General features: G+C 37.5%; 1 protein-coding gene across 7 annotated transcripts in view; it reads left to right on the plus strand.

Moving 5' to 3' along the window:
* MITF (melanocyte inducing transcription factor) overlaps positions 1 to 16,509 on the plus strand; it is a 253,046-nt gene that overhangs the window by 132,036 nt on the left and 104,501 nt on the right. For 2 of the 7 annotated variants that reach the window (XM_037800184.1, XM_037800211.1), the window contains exon 1: positions 9,821 to 9,975. The exons of the other annotated variants lie outside the window; for them this stretch is intronic. In XM_037800184.1, the coding sequence (XP_037656112.1) occupies positions 9,920 to 9,975 (56 nt within the window). In that variant the 5' untranslated portion in view covers positions 9,821 to 9,919. Of the gene's footprint in view, positions 1 to 9,820; positions 9,976 to 16,509 lie in introns of those variants that run through there. 7 annotated transcript variants of the gene reach the window in all.

Raw genomic sequence — 16,509 nt, forward strand, 5'->3', positions numbered from 1 at the left:
ACATCAACCTCAAGCATGCATGACATTTTGTTCTAACAGCTTTGCCTTTTCTTTCTGGACAGAGGTCTTGTTTATAGTCACTATCAACAATGTGGTGTGTCACTTCCATTGTGATATTCTCAGCCCTACTTGGCCAGGTCCCCATTTTTCCCGTATGGAATCATATCTGCGAGTCATGCTCTTTTTCAGTTAGGGAGTGATTAGGGCTAGACCCACTTACTATGATTTCAAAACCTTACATGGTTTTTGTTATCATACTGAAATTCTTTGTAGCTGTTACACAGCTTCTCGCTGCAATAAGATAGACCACTATTTCTGTTCTGTGTTTAATCTTGTTTTTACTGAAGAATTCTGGCACATTCCTCATTTCTCTCAGTGTTGCTCAAATTTTAGCCATTCTCATGCTTAAACTTTACTTCTTTTGCCCCACATACTGCATGGGAGCCTGAAAAAAATTAAACAAATGTAATTAAAAGAAAAGTTAAAAAAAAAAAAAGAAAGGAAAGCCACAAATGGAAATAATTATAAAATAAATATAATGAAATTGAAACAAAGTTGTTAGAGTCTTACAAGGTGTATTGTCTGGAAAGGCCTGAGCCTGAGGTCTGATCTCTCAAGGGCAAGTCTTGAAAGACTGAAGATGTATTAGCACCAAATAGAGACTTTTCTCTGGGTTGAAAGAAATTGGAAAGGGCCTTTCTCACTGTGTGTCTCAATTTGAGATCATATTGTATCCCACACTTTGGGAAACTTTGCTCAAGATTTACCATCTTTGCAAAACAAAGTCCATCATTCTCCCTCAAATTTTGCAGAGACCTTGAATAATTCATTTCTCTTCTGATCAGTTACTGTTTCTCCCAGTAACAAGTACAAATCATGGTATGTTGGGTTAATTTTTTTTCCTTGAAATTTCACATTTTCATAATCTCTTTTCTAGTCAGATTAAGATATTTGAGAACAAACATATCAATATCAAAATTATGTGTTTCTTCTTTATGTTTCTTTCTAGTGAATGCCATTCATCAAATGCTTGGTATAAATATTCAGGGAAGCCTGCTTCTTCTCTAGTTTTGTTTTGTTTGTTTTGTTTTTTAAGGGAAATCGTGATCAGAAGTGGTCAGATGAAGCATCATGGTCAATTAATTAATTAATTAATCCCATTAATAAAAATTGAGTGCCTTCTCTGGGCCTGGAATTGTGCTTGGTTAAAGAATGAAGTGGTGACCTAAACAGACATGGTTCGTGCCTCTATGGAATTTACAGTCTCTGGTGGAGTGTGGGGTACAGACAACTAAAGAGGCAACTCCAGGGCAAGGTTCTAATTTTAGAATTAGTTTGCTTTTGTGATCATTGGGTAGTTCATATACACTTAGAACAGAGGATCATAGTGAGAAGACTGTGGGCTTTGGAGTTTCATACCCAAGATCTACAGCTCATTGACTTTTTTTACTTTGGGCAAGTTCCTCACCTCACTCCCTGGCCCTCAGTTTCTTTAGATAAAGAGATTAAATAAATGTGAAGTTTAATATGCAAATATGAGGTACGGTTGTCAGTTTGAGGATATGATGAAGAGTTCTCTGTGTTTTCTCCCCCCCCTGCTCTTTTTAAAAATGGGTCAGGAACTTTATATCATTTTTTCAGATTTCCTACCTGGCATATTGTGTGCAACATTAGGAAATGTATTGATCCTTGATCCGGGATTAGAAACCAAATATCCTTGCTAATGAAGATTTCATTGTGGATGGTCCTTAAAGATTGTAAATCTGTGCAATTTCCAAATTATATGTTTAAATTGATAAATGATTTGAGAATTCAGAGTTATCCCATAGCATTTCTCTCTTAAAGAATGAAGGTCCATGGTATAGTACTGATGTATCAATACCTGCAACATAGTTGGTGCTCAATAAATATTTGTTGAATGAATGACTGAATTTTAATAGCATTTTGATTCCTTTGTCTTTTACTCATGGTTCTGTCTATATCTCCTAAAAAATCAACCAATATTGTGTGATATTAGCAGGCACATAGGCTTGAATATCTTTATTAGCAGCCTTGCCTGTTATACCTGGCAGGTAATTAATGCTTAGTAAATGTTAAAGGGAGAATTGGGTAATTTTGTTAGGCACTGTTTTTATTTTTATTTTTATTTTTATTTTTTTTTTAATTACGTGATTTAATTTTTAAAGCAAAAATAAAACTTTTTCTTTATGTCACTTCATGACAGTGTTATTTGAATTTATACAGGCTATTAATTTTAAATATTGGTTACTTTAACATTTTACTATCAACATAAATATGCACTTTGATTATCGGCAAGACTCCCTAGAGTGAAAATTAGATACGGAACACTAATGTGTATAGAGTTTATTATGATTGATTGGATTTAATCAACAGACAGGAAGGATATTTGTGCAAATATTTTTTTCTCATTTTAAATCCTGTTTGCTCAGCATAACTGAAACAGGATGTCATTAGTATAAGAGTGAATGTTTGAGATGCTTCAGAGTTTTGTGAAATTTGACTCAGATGTAACATATAAAGTGATCTATTGAGCACAAAGAGATTTGATTTGTTATAGTTTTGCTTATTTAAATACATGATTTTCTGCTTGGCTTATGGGTATGTTTATATAGTAAAAATAGAAACTAAAAGTATGGGCTAGAATTTTGCCTCTAGCTATGCTAATCATTAAAAAAGCATAGTTAGTTCACTATCAGATAGCAGCTCAACATCTTAGTTTTTAGTTATGTGTTATAAATATATTATTTAAAAATTTATCTAGACCTTTCCTAAACTAACATGTATTTTGAATCTATCTGTACAACCTCTTAAAATCTCACTTTTCAAAACAGCTTAATTGCTGTCTCCAAACAATAACTTTTGTTTGTTGTAGAACTTGAGTCTTTGAGGTTCTAAGGGCTTACTGCTTTTTTTACTCAATTTTATTGAGATATATTCGCATACCATACAATCATCCAAAGTGTACAATCAGTTGTTCATAGTACCATCATATAGTTGTGCATTTATCACCCTAATCCAGTTTTTGAACATTTTCCTTGTACCAGAAAAAGTGAAAATAAGAATAAAAAACAAAAGTAAAGAAGAACATCCAAAATAACCCCCCGCCACCCTATTTTTCATTTAGTTTTTTTGTCCCCATTTTTCTACTCATTCATCCATAAATGGATAAAGGGATTGTGATCCACAAGGCTTTCACAATCACACTGTCATCCCTTGTAATCTACATTGCTATACAATCGTCTTCAGGAGTCAAGGCTACTGGGTTGCAAGTTGATAGTTTCAGGTGTTTACTTCTAGCTATTCCAATGCATTAAAACCTAAAAAGGGTTGTCTATATAGTGCATACGAATGCTCACCAGAGTGACCTCTTGACTCCATTTGGAATCTCTCAGCCACTGAAACTTTGTTTCATTTCACTTCCCCTCTAAGGGCTTACTTTTCATTAAATACAGTATTCTGAAATTGGGTCCTTCTTCCTCACATAATATTGGTTGAGTGCTAATTCTTTTCCAGGTACCAGGCTAAGTACTTTTCATACTTACCTCAGTGACTCCTTGCATCAGTCTACGACATAAGCAAATCAATACCCCTATTTTACAGAGACAGATACTGGAACTCAGAGAAGTTAAATGACTTGCTGAAGTGAAGCCAGAATATGAACAGAGTTGTGTTTGTGTGTCTCCATTTAACCACTACACTGTGTTGTCTCTGGTAGGAAAAATCGTCCTAACTTTATATCTGTAGGAGAGACATATCAGTTATTCCTCCATTTAGAAATTGGTGGACCCTTCAGAGATTTTGAAGCTGAAATCACTTCCCTGGATCCTTGCCACATCTTGTACGGATTGGCTTTTTCACACTTCGGTATGTTGTCTACTTTCCACAATGGGCTCGTTGTCCACAAGGTGCAGTCTGTCTCCACCTTCAGCTCAGTTTTAGAGTACTAAAATATTTAATTTAAATGAATAGACTAGAAAGAATTCCCGTTTTCTTTTTTATCTTATTTCCCTTTTCCAAGTCTGTCTTGTGCCATAAAGAATTCAGGTGGTTCTGTGAGCTGCTTATGCCCTCATATATCAGTTTGAGATGGAAGCAATGGAAGGGTGGCTTAATATCTTGACTCCTGCTTGGAAGAAGAAAGAACTGATGTCTTAGATGATGATGGTAGTGGTGGTGGTGGTGGTGGTGGTGGTGATGATGATGGTGGTGGTGGTGGTGCATTCTATTGCTTCAACCCCCAAAACTCTGAAGAGGTAGGTAGAGGTATTCTGGATTCTTATTTGCTTTTCAATTTTTCATTACTTAACAAATTTACTACAGTAAAAGGGAAGTTCAGACTTTTCCTTGTAAGTGAGTTAGAAGTTAACCACTAAAAAAAATACCCAATCATCTTAAAGTTCTGAAGTGGAAGATTTTATTTATTGTAAAATATTCTAAGTTTGCCACCACCCCCTTCCCCCCACTGGTGACAGCCTATCTTTTCCTGGTTTATTTATCCAGATAAGGAAAGTAAATAACACTTTTACTAAATTTCTCATTTGAAGAGATTATCAAAATGGTATAATTTCATCAGTGTTTCCCTGGCCCGATTTTGTGTTCTCACCTACTTGGCTTATATTGCAGATTATTGTCTGCTTATTGCAAATGCCGAGTTACCATTTATAGATAACAAAGAAACAGCTCTGAATTGCTTTTAATGCAGGAACAAGTATTTCTTTTGAAGTGAACCCTAAGAGAAAAAGAATATCAGAAAGCTCAAGATAGGGAATTAATTAGTTACATTGACTATTATATTAAACAAAAAAAAATATAATATATTATATTAAAAAAAGACTATTATATTAAAAAATATTATATTAAAAAAATAAAATAAATTTTATTTATATTAAATAAAAAAATTATTATTAAAAAAATAATATTATATTATATTAAAAAAAAAGACTATTATATTAAAAAAAAAACCAAGCTAACATTGTATATATTTATCCCTTCATTAATTGCTTAAAAATTCACTTTAGACAGAATTTGAGATGTCTCTTTGTAGATTTTATTTTTATTCTTGGGACAGGTTTTTCTAACAATTTAAATAAAACATTATTTTTTTCTCTCTGGATGTTTGTATAGGCATCTAAACAGTTCTTTAGTAATGTTGGCATAACTCTAAATCAAGTTTACCTGGGGTCATCTTAGTCTTTTCTGTATTTTCCTTTCAACTTTGAAGGGTTTCTTTGTGTGTCAGGTACAATGAGCAGTCTTTTAGAGGGTGCTGTACTATAATTGTTACAAGGAGATCTGTGCTTGGTAGTAGAAAAAAAATAGAAACAGGATGAAAGATTAAAAAAAAGTGATTGAGTTGTCCTGAACAGTTATTTCTGTAGATAGGTAGTAATTAGAAATTTCCTCAGTCATGCTGTGAAGGATTTGAATTAGAACTGCTGGACCAATTCCCTGTCATTCTCTTCGCCATCTCCCCTTCTTCCCCAATACTCGGTGCCCTGGAAGTGAGTTGTGTACAGCAACTGAAAGCTTCCAAGTAAAGAGCATATGGTTGTGTGTCCCATTTATGCTGTTGACTTCCTTTCTAAATAATCAAATGCTATTCTCCAATTCTACTTCATAGGTCCTTCCTTACCTGATCTTTTTTTTTTTTTTTTTTCATTTTGTCACTCACCCATCCATTCTTCCATCCATCATCCATCCTTCCGTCCATCATCCATCCATCCATCCATCCAGAAAATATTTATTGAACACTTACTATATGTTAGGTACTGAAAATAAAATAAATACAAAGGACCCTGTCCTCCAAAGACAAAAGACAATTAAGCAAGCAAACATAATGATTACATATTAGGTTAGGGCTATAAAAGAAAGAAACCAAGACCTTTCTGAGTCAGAGAAAGACAGAAGTGGTTATTTCTGTTTCAGGTTGGATGGTCAGGGAAGACCTCTCTGAGCAGGAAATGTAAGCCCTCTAAGACTTCATCTGAAAGATAAGGAGGAGCAGCCATGGGGAAGGGGAGATGGATGACGGGGAGAGGGCTCTAGGCATTTGGTCCTCCCTGCCCACTCTTTATGCTGGGTGTGCATATGTGAGTCTGGGGTATCTCTGACATGAGCCCCTGAAAAGCAGAGCCTCTTGTGTCTTCATCTTTGTTCCCCAATATCACTGAGAACAGTGCCTCTCACATGTCTGGGAAATCAATAATTGAATTGTAGGGCCTTTCAGTGGCTTCTGACTTTTCCCAGAACATGAGCTTAAGGGCATGTGGGGAGAAGAGGAGCTGTGTTTGTTACTCTTGATTCTATTTCATACTGCTTTCATGGTTCTCTTAAATTACCTCCTAATAAAGCCTTCACTGAAAATTCAAAGCATATCCAAAGCAATTCCAAGTGCACGCTTTATTAAAGAATTAAACTGTTGATGTAAAGACTTTTTTATTCAACAAATAAAGACAGCTTACATTCTTGGATATTTTCCTACCACTTTTAAAGAGATAATAGATAATACATAGAATATATATGAATGGTTTTCCAACATGACTTCACAGTAGAATCCCAGAAAGATCTTGAAAAAAAAATGCAGAATTCCAAACCATACTCCTGGAGAGTCTCATTTATAGTTGGCTTGAGGAGAGGACCTTGATATTTACACTTTTAAAAGCTCCTGAATTTATTTTAAGTGGGGTGAGGTGAGCAGAATGCTTCCCAAGTGCTTCTGATAGGAATACAGGGTTGGGAACCATTGACATGGATGATAACGAAGCATTTGAAGGTGAGATAGATGCTTCCTAAATTTTATATAGCTTAAAGTCCATGGGTCATTATGGTACCTGGCATACACAAGCCCTCAAATGTTAATTATTATGAGTTTAATGAAAAGGGCAGTGACTACTGAAAGAAAAGATGTAAGAAAATGACACGGTTTGGGGGCAATCCGGATAAAATGAGGAGAACTCTGAGCCATGATCAAACATTGCTTTTATGATTTTCTTCAGCCAAATTATGGTCTGGATAACAAGTAGAACCTCTTATCTCCTCTCTAACCCACTCAAAGCAGTGACTGAGGTTTTCCTTTCAAAAAGACTCCAAAGCCCAATTTAGTTTCCAAATTAAAAATTGGCTGTCACTTGGATGGTTGATAGTTTTTTAAATTTGATTTTGGCTAAGGTTCATCTTGTAAAGGGAACAGTGAGAATTCTGATGACTGATATGCTGCAAATTGGAGCAAGGATTTGAATGTATTGGAGTAATGATAATATCTTTATTCTGCATTCTTTGTTTCATTGTTTTAATATTATTTTTTCTTTTTTTCCTCCATTACCAATACTTAGTTTGTGTTTAAATTTAGGGTTTGTGTGTATGTGCATGTGTGTGTCTACATGTGCATATACATTTGTATACCTACTAAGGGTACACTTCTGGATGGTACAGATGAGCTTAAGAGAGTTGCTCACACATTATAGATTAATTCATTTAGAAAATATTTACTGATCATCAACCACCTTATTCTACTAGGCTCTGCAATACAGCGGTAAACCAAATAGATGTATTTCCTGCCACTCAAAAGACATTTGTTGAATAATTGGGTGATAACTTAAGGTACAGGATTTTAGTATTGGGGAACTGTATGTAAAGTTTTATGAATTTTTTATATGGCAGCAAATGTACACATATAAGTCAAGCTTTAGACCAATTTGTTGGTGGATATTTCATTGCTGAGTCCAAAAAGATTACTTGAGAATTTAACAAACTACCATAAATATGTTGAGCACATGCTTCTTCAAAGTAATTTTATTTAAACACGTATATATATAGTCTATGCAGGTGTCTTTTGGGGTGGTGGATTATCCAGGGTAAAAAGTCAAGTGATGTTATTGGCTGAACAAACCAGAGAACAGTTTGGCACCACATTGTGTCCCCTGATGGAATGGCTGAAATGAATACCATTGGTTTCATGGTTGACAGTTGAGAGTCCATGGAGGGCACAGATTTTCCCTCTATGTAAGCATGTAATAAATCAGGGTTTTAGGTGTTCTAAAGCTTGCCCTGATGCCTTGTAACTTAAGGCTGTCAAAATACTGCCTGAGGTGGAATAGAGTCCAGTTGGCCTTTTAAAAGCTAATCCTTAATGATCCTGACATGGTAATTCCCTAACCTGTTGTGTTTTGTTGTTGTTGTTGTTGTTGTTTTGTTTTCACTCAATCCTCTACTTTCTCCATATTTTCTTCCCTCTGTCCCATTTCCCTTGGTTTTTTGGTCAGCTAGTGTTAATCTATGATAGCATTAATGACAATTATAATCATAAGAGCAATTTTTTTCATTGAGTATTTAGTGTGTATCAAAGACTGTGCTGCACACATTATAGGTATTATCTCATAGTTCTAATCATAACATATGGGATATTCACTTCTTATCCCCTTTCACAGGTGAAGAAATTGGGGTACAGATAGATTAGCGAATTTGCACAAGGTCACAATTAGTAAATTGTGGGATTTGAACCTGGATAAATTGACTCCAGGACCTGTGTGCTTAATTTTATGCTAGGGGCAGGAAAAGTGAGGTAGGGAAGGGGTACTAAAGGGAGCAGTGTAGCAACTTGGTCATTTGTTTATCCCCAGTACCTCCTGCAATGCTTGGTCTGTAGGAAGTGTCCTGAGTTTGCACATGCCTGGAACATAGTGGGTATTCCATAAATATTTGTCCAACAAAAGAATGAATGAATGAACAAATGAACAAAGAATAAAAAGAGCCAGAAATAGTTTGACTGAGATCTTGGCTATAAATTTCCTATTATTAGAGGGAAGTTAAAAAAGAAGATAATTTCATTACATTATGGAATTTGAGTTGATTGTGGTAGATAGAGATTGCATTGTTTTCCAACCACTTACTTCAGAGGTAAACTCTTAGGCACAGAGAGGTGAAATAACTTGACCCAGATGCACAGTTAGACAATGTCAGATGTCTTTGTTCTGACTTTAAATTATGCGTGGAAGAAGCATATCTATTTTACATAAGTGCAGGACATCTTTAGTGAGCTAACTCTGTAGAAACTGCATAAATATTTGATAATATTGATGTTGTGGTGGAATTTTAAAGTGTTTTTTTCAGAACATGTTTTGTTATTTTTTTCTTCTTATATACCAATGTCTTCAGAATTGGATTGAATGACAGGCTAAGGAATACACAGATGTATGGCTTGAAGACCTATGTGTCCTAAAAGATTGTGCCCAGAACTAGAAACCGCTTGCGTTTTACTTCCACCAGGTCAGCCCTTCTACAATTCTTGGGGTCTGGGAGTGAGGAACCCTGGGCTGGATCTATAGCCTGTTAGCTGTCAAGCTAACAGTTATCAAGCCTCAGTTCCAAAAATGCCTTTGCAGAGATGCAAAACAGGTACGGGCGTGTGATGAGTTGATGCCCATGATCTCCCAAACTGAAAAGGACCTAAGCAATCCCACAACCCTCCTACATTGTGTGAACCCATTAAGTGTTAAAAATTCACCGGTTTGTGAAATTACTTCTCCTTTCAAGTTCTCTAGTAACACGCAGCCCCTGCAAGCCTCAACCAGCACTTGAGCTCAGCCAGCCTAAGTAAGCATCCCAGGGTGCTCGCCTGGCTGCTGGCTTGGATTTCTTGCTGTGCCTGGGTCCTTGCACAGCCCCCTTTGCAGTGTGAGACAGCTTTTTTTTTTTTTGGCCTGCAGGTACAGTAGGTACTGGATTAAACAGGTCTGCTGTTGCAGACAGACACCAGGCACCGTTCTAGCGTGGAGCTGTATTTGGATTGGAGTTTCCAGGGCCTTATCAGGAGCCACCCCTAGTGACACAGCCAGTGCCAGAACTAACTTTGACTTTCACTCTTCACCAAGGGCTTGCAGAACACCTTAAAGGAAAAAAGATGGAGGCGCTTAGAGTTCAGATGTTTATGCCATGCTCCTTTGAAAGCTTTTATCTGTAAGTGAAGTTTTATTCTGGATATAATTCTGGGAGCATTTAACAGGAGTGGATTTTTATTTTAAAGGGGGAGGGCAGAAAAAGGGAAGGTTTTATTGGGAGTTAAAAATACTGGGGCTGTTACTTTGTGACTGTAGCTTTATTTGGTTTCAGCTGTAACCTCTGGTAGGTGGATATGACAAGGATAACAACTAAAATGTGTGTGTGTGGGGGAGGGGATTGAAATGCTAGCCCATTATTTTTTCCCTCATTCAAAGTGAAAAGTTGGTCTTTAAAGTAATAATGCAAAAAAAAAAAAAAAAAAAGACTTCTTGAAAAATCTCAGACTAGAGCTCCGTTTGTGATAACAAGGTAGACTGCAGCCCAGCTTTGTTTATGAATAAAAAAGAATTTTCTTCAGGGAAATGAGTATGTTTAGTAGAAATATTTATCACAATTGTCCCAAGCCCTTTTGATTTTTGGCTTCTGCTTTTTTTCTGACTGTGGAATACTAACAGTTACAGTAATAAACATCTTGTCTGCATTTCTGTGTATTGATTTTGCTCTCTTTGAGGGGAAAATAAAACAGAAGTATCCAAACATCAGAATAATCTGCCTGGCATAGAAATGTAGAAGTTTGAAATCAGCAGTTTCAAAGAAATACTAAAATGGAGAAATATTAAATGGATGATAGCTCCCCTCCCATTTTAACATTTACTTTAAGGGTTGTGATTAGATTGAAAACAATACTAAAAGCTGTGTCCCTAAGTGAATAAGGCATTGAAGCAAATCAACTTATGCAAAAGCCACCTCTGGAGTTTAATAATTATTTACTAACGTTCCTGGGTCATGAGAGAGGTTCTGATTAAGCCAGAAAAGCATTATGTTCAGCAGCTTGTGAAGGTGTATTTAATGATGGAAAGAATAATGGAAAAATACTAAATGTAGCAGAACTATTTTTAGAATTTGATTCTTAAAAGAAATCCCCACAAATTTAAGTGCATGTTAAAGTTCATCATTTTCAGTAGACAAACTTTAAAATGTCTTGTAGTAGTTTAAAAAATGATTTCTATTTTCTTGTGCTTCTATTTTTGATGTATCATATTTACTTTTGTAGATATTTTAGATTTTTTTTTCACTCTATGTATCCTTAAAGCAGTTAGTTTAATTACTTATCTCTGTGAAATGATAAGAGCATTTTAAGAACAAAGTTTTTAAGTATGTATTTAAAATGCCATTATGCCAGAAATTGAAAGATCTCTGCTTTGTAAATCAGATAATTGTTGGATGAATGAAGTCTGCTTTTTGTGGTCTGTACTCCACACAAATGTACTCTATAACTTACTAATGTTTTTTTTTTAATATAAATTTTAAGCAAATTATTGGATGGCATGAAAAGATGAAACTTGCTATTCACATACACATAAGGATAGTGGTGATGTCACATCAGAATTGACATCCAAATTAATTCTTAATTTCAACTAGTTGCTTAACTGATTTTGAATTTCTTTCTCCAGTTAACTAAAATAGTCTCCATAGCTGTATCCTTCCCTTATAAAGTCTCAGAATGAAGTTCTTAGACAAAACTTGTTCATTGTGCTGTGTTGCCCATTAACTTTTTTGTGCCTGTTCTTTCAGGCAGGGCACACACTGTAAATTAATTGTTTCTTTTGTATTTTCCTCTAGGAAAAGAAAAATAACATCATAGCTGAATGTAATGTTGTAAGAGTTTTGGCTTCCTAGAAAAAACTTGTCAGTTTCCACTAGTTTTGAAATATTAAGATATTTTCAGAGAATACTAATTCAAGGAATAAAAACATGGTATAGAAGAAATTCATTGCCTGCCTTTTACTTATTGCTCACAGTGTGTGTTGGGCACTTTTCTCAACATCTTACCTGTTTAATGCATTACATTACTGTTACCCCGCTTTATGACGAACGTACTTTTTCCATCCCCATTTTGTAGATGAGAAAACTGAGATTTGGGTGGATTAAGAATCTTGCCCAAGCCATACAGCTAAGAAATGACAGAGTCAGGATTTCCACCCCGGTATTCTGGCTGTTCCCTGTAAGGTTCTGTGGATTTTCAATTAAGATATTAAATGAACAATAGTAAATGTCTCTTCCTCTGCCTTTTTATCAAGTGGGTTTCCACCACCCACAGATTTCTGAATGACTAGACCATAACACAGTCGGTGCCACAGCAAGTTTCTATCAAATGTATTTCATTGATTCCAATTCACTGTTGATTGTAAGGCAACTATTGGGGGGGGGGATGCTATTAAATGCGTGCATTGATTATAAAATCTTTTTTGATTTGAGAAATGTTAAAATGGGTGTATGGTGGGGGAGATATTCCTCTCAGAATTAAGGAAATACAGTGGGTCCCTAGAGGTCAAAACTCCTGGGAATAGTAATGTGTTTTCTATCATTAAATGGCTTTTTTAAGCATGATATGGAGAGCATGTTTCAAGCAAATGTGTTGACTAAAGATCTCTCACCACTGAGGTTCTAGGATTATCTGATTTTGTGAGATATGGGGTATTATGTTAGGATAGAAATATCAGATTTACCCATCGGACAGATACTTATTTCAGCCTACTGTGTGCCAAGTATTTTTGTAGGTACTAGTGAATTTATGTGTGAACAATCCATACAACTTCCTGCCCTCATGGAGGTGCCTCATTAAGAACCAGGTACATACCAACTCCTTAGGGTTTGCCTCCTCTTCATGGTCCAGAATGACTACTGGAACTCCGCCTATTACAGCCAAATTCCAGGAAACATGATGGCAGAATGTTCAAAGAAGGGTGCATTTTTTTAAGGAGATTTCTTGGAAGTACCATGTGGCATTTCTGCTTAAATATCATTGGCAAAACTTAGGCATGTAGTTCCTGGGAAGCTGGGAAATGTCATAGGTGGCAGTGTACACTAGATAAAACAAGGGGAAAGCAGATGATAGGTTGTTTGTTGATTCCTAGACTGAAACTTTTGATTATGTCTCTAAAAATTACTGATATTTTCTATAACGTCATAAAAACCAACTGTGGTCTATCAGGGCAGTTCATACTGATTTAAGCAAAAATGGAGATTCATTGGCCTTTGTAAATCAATGTCTAGGGTTATCAGGGCTTCAGGGATGGTTTGATTCTGATGTTCAATGTCATCAAACAGTGGCTCCCTCTTTGTATTTGTCCCCTCCTTTGATTCATATTTACTGTTTCATACATGTTGGCCTTCTTCTCAGATAGGGAAGGAAGTTCCCGAGTTACATCCTAGGAAGTTCCAGAGGTCCAGAGTCATATACAGAAATCTTGGTATAAACAGAATACTTCCCCCCAATAGTTCTAGTCAAAGCATAGGGCTAGCTCTTATTGGACCACCTTGGGGTACAAGTCCATTCCGGAGTTACTTATTTCCTGTGGCCATGGGGATAGATACACTTGATTTGCCAAGCCTAGATTGTGTTTTCCATGACTAGAGGTAGTAGGACCACTGTAACCTCATGAAGTGAAAGTGAGGTAGCCTGGTTCTTCAAGGAGAAATCAGGGTATTTTACCAAAGAAGTGGGACAGGATGCTGAGCAGGCATAATGTATAGTTTCGCCTTGATTTCAACGGAGACAGAGTTGCAAACTTTTCATCTTGGCATGTATGTCCTAAACATGCAGTAATTGTTAAATGATGGTAGTCTAAGGCTTTTGAAACTTCTCAGACTAGTTATGATAGAAAAGGTTGTCTAGACAGGTGGACTGAACATGCCCTGTGACTGGGGCAATGATTTGAGTGATGTTAGAAGGCCTTTCTGCTTTTTGAAAGATCCTTCCAACTGCTTTCCTACTTATGTCCAAATTCTGTCATTGGAGTGTCATAGTTTTAGATACAAAAATGTTCTACCTTTTAGAATACTGTAGGTGCGGTAACATATCATGCCATATCAATATTAACACCTTAGAGTGAATTAATTTTTCAGAGCTTTTTTTAAAAATTCAGTTTTATTGAGCTATATTCACAGCCATACAGTCATCCATGGTATACAGTACCATCATGTAGTTGTGCCTTCATCACCCCAATCCATTTTTGAACATTTTCTTTAGACCATAAAGAACAAAAATAAGAATAAAAAACAGAAGTAAAAAGGAACACCCAAATCATCCCTCCCATCCCTCTCCAATCTTCATTTAGTTCCTGTCCCCATTTTTCTACTTATCCGTCCATACACTGGGTAAAGGGAGTGTGATCCATGAGGTTTACACCATCACACTGTCACCCTTGTAAGCTGTATAGTTATACAGTCATCTTCAAGAGTCAAGGCCACTGGGTTTTAGTTTGATAGTTTCCAGTATTTACTTCTAGCTATTCTATTTCACTAAAACCTAAAAAGAAATATCTATATAGTGCATAAGAATGCCCACCAGAGTGACCTCTCAACTCCATTTGAAATCCCTTAGCCACTGAAACTTTATTTTGTTTCATTCCACTTCCCCCTTTTGATGAAGACATTCTCAATCCCATGATGCTGGGTCCACGTTCATCCCCAGGAGTCATATCCTGTGTTCCCAGGGAGATTTACACCCCTGGGAATCAGGTCCCATGTAGGGGGAAGGGCAGTGAGTTCACCTGCCGAGTTGGCCTAGCTAGAGAGAAGGGGCCACATCTGAGCAACAAAGAGGCACTCGGGGGAGATGCTTAGGCACAGTTGTAAGCAAGTTGAGCCTCTCCTTTGCAGCAACGAGCCTTACTAGGGCAAGCCTCAAGGTAGAGGGCTAGGCATACCAAACCATCAGTGTTAATGAGAACATCAGCAACAACCCAAGTGAGGAGGTCCAACACTTCCAAATTTTCCCCCAGCTCCTCAGGGGGGCCCTGCAAATATATTTTTATTCCATGCCCAAATTGCTCTGGGATGTCACTATTTCACACTAACTGGTGCAAACCTACCAGATCTTACTTCCTGTTCAAAGATCCATGAAATCATGGTGTTTGAACAAGCTGACTGTACAACAGAAATACATAGTACAGTGTACTACAGAAGATACAGATCCTGCTCCAGATAACCATCTCTTCTCACATGGAGGTTGAAGTTTTAAAACACAGTCAGTATTGTCCTTTACCCTTTGGCCCGATTTGTCCTAGTCCTAACCAAATCTGCTTCATTTATGTCTCTAATTGAAGTCTAGACTCTTTTTTGGCTTTTTAAACAGTTGCTGAGTGCACTAATACTGACGTTCATATCTGCCGAGCTCTAGCTCTTGAGCCTCAGGTGTCATACAGATACCTGAAGTTCCAGAAGGGATCATCATCTCAGAATTTGGAGATAGCCATTGCAGTTCAGGAATAGATGTGACTGCTCTAAGAGCTTACAATTCAGGGACCGTTACAATTAAGTGTTCCCCTGATAAGCTGTGCTCTAAGATTCAATTTTGAGTTTACATATTGTAGTTAGTCCATATTGGTGAGGCATTATTTTCAGAGCTTTTAAAAACATGGCAGCTAGATGTGTATGGGATTCCTTAGTTGGGCAAAGTAAGCAAGAATTCTAGAGTGTGGTCTAGTGGTAGGAATCTTGAAATGAAAGGGAGAAAGCTTGAGTGTGGGACACTTTGATTTATGTGCTTTAAACCTTCCGATATCTCTCAGAGGCAATTTCCTTGAAGGGAATTGAGTGTTAAGTGTGTGCCAAGGAGAACCTAAGATGATGGCTAGGTGAGACAGGGCAAAAAAACACCTCCGTGAAAAATACTATATAAAAGCCAGAAAGTGATCCAGAACACCAGTTCCAGCAATGCACCAGCTGGACAAGATCTGCTAAATCCACAGGGATCATGCATTTGGTGAAACTGGGAGTCTGCGTTCTGAAATGAGTGAGTGACCTGGCTGAAAGTCTGGCGGCCACACTGCAGTGTGGGGAAACTGTGGTTGGCATTTGGAGATGGGCTAGTTCTTTAAAAAACAAAACAAAACAAAACAAAAAAACAAACCCGGGAGCAGCTGTGGATATGGTGGCGAGAACCGTGCAGTGAAGTGCAGCAGGAGCGGGCTTTGCGAATGCCTCAATATCTGGCATGGAAGATAGTCCTTCCTGCACCTGCTTGTAATTGTCTGGAGCCAGGAGGGCAGAGGGGAGCCAAAGGAAAAAGAAACTGAGTCCCTTGCAGCCATCTTCCCTGCGAGCTGGGGACATTCCTCCCTAGGGCCGGAGCCACAGCCCGGAGCCACAGCCCAGAGCCACACCAAGGGTCCCAGTGTGACAGGGAGTGTTTCCCACAACACTGCACACATGCCACAATATCAGCCATGGACAGTGGCCTTTAGTGCACCCACAGCTAATTGTTCCGGAGCTGGGAAGGTGGAGCTGTGCGAAAAGGGGGAAATTAACACACCCCATTCAGCCATCTTTACAGCAGGCTGGGAACACCCCTGCACAGCCCGGCAGCCCAGGGCTTTCCTGGAGGGCCGGTGCGCACTTGTGATGTGGCACAGCCTTCCCTCAGCAGAGGTCCCAGAAGAGCACGGCTGAGAAGGGGGGCCTGCTTGGAAATCCCAGAGACCCTAC

This window comes from Choloepus didactylus, chromosome 1 (assembly GCF_015220235.1).
Source record: "Choloepus didactylus isolate mChoDid1 chromosome 1, mChoDid1.pri, whole genome shotgun sequence".
Taxonomy (NCBI): Eukaryota; Metazoa; Chordata; class Mammalia; order Pilosa; family Megalonychidae; genus Choloepus; species Choloepus didactylus.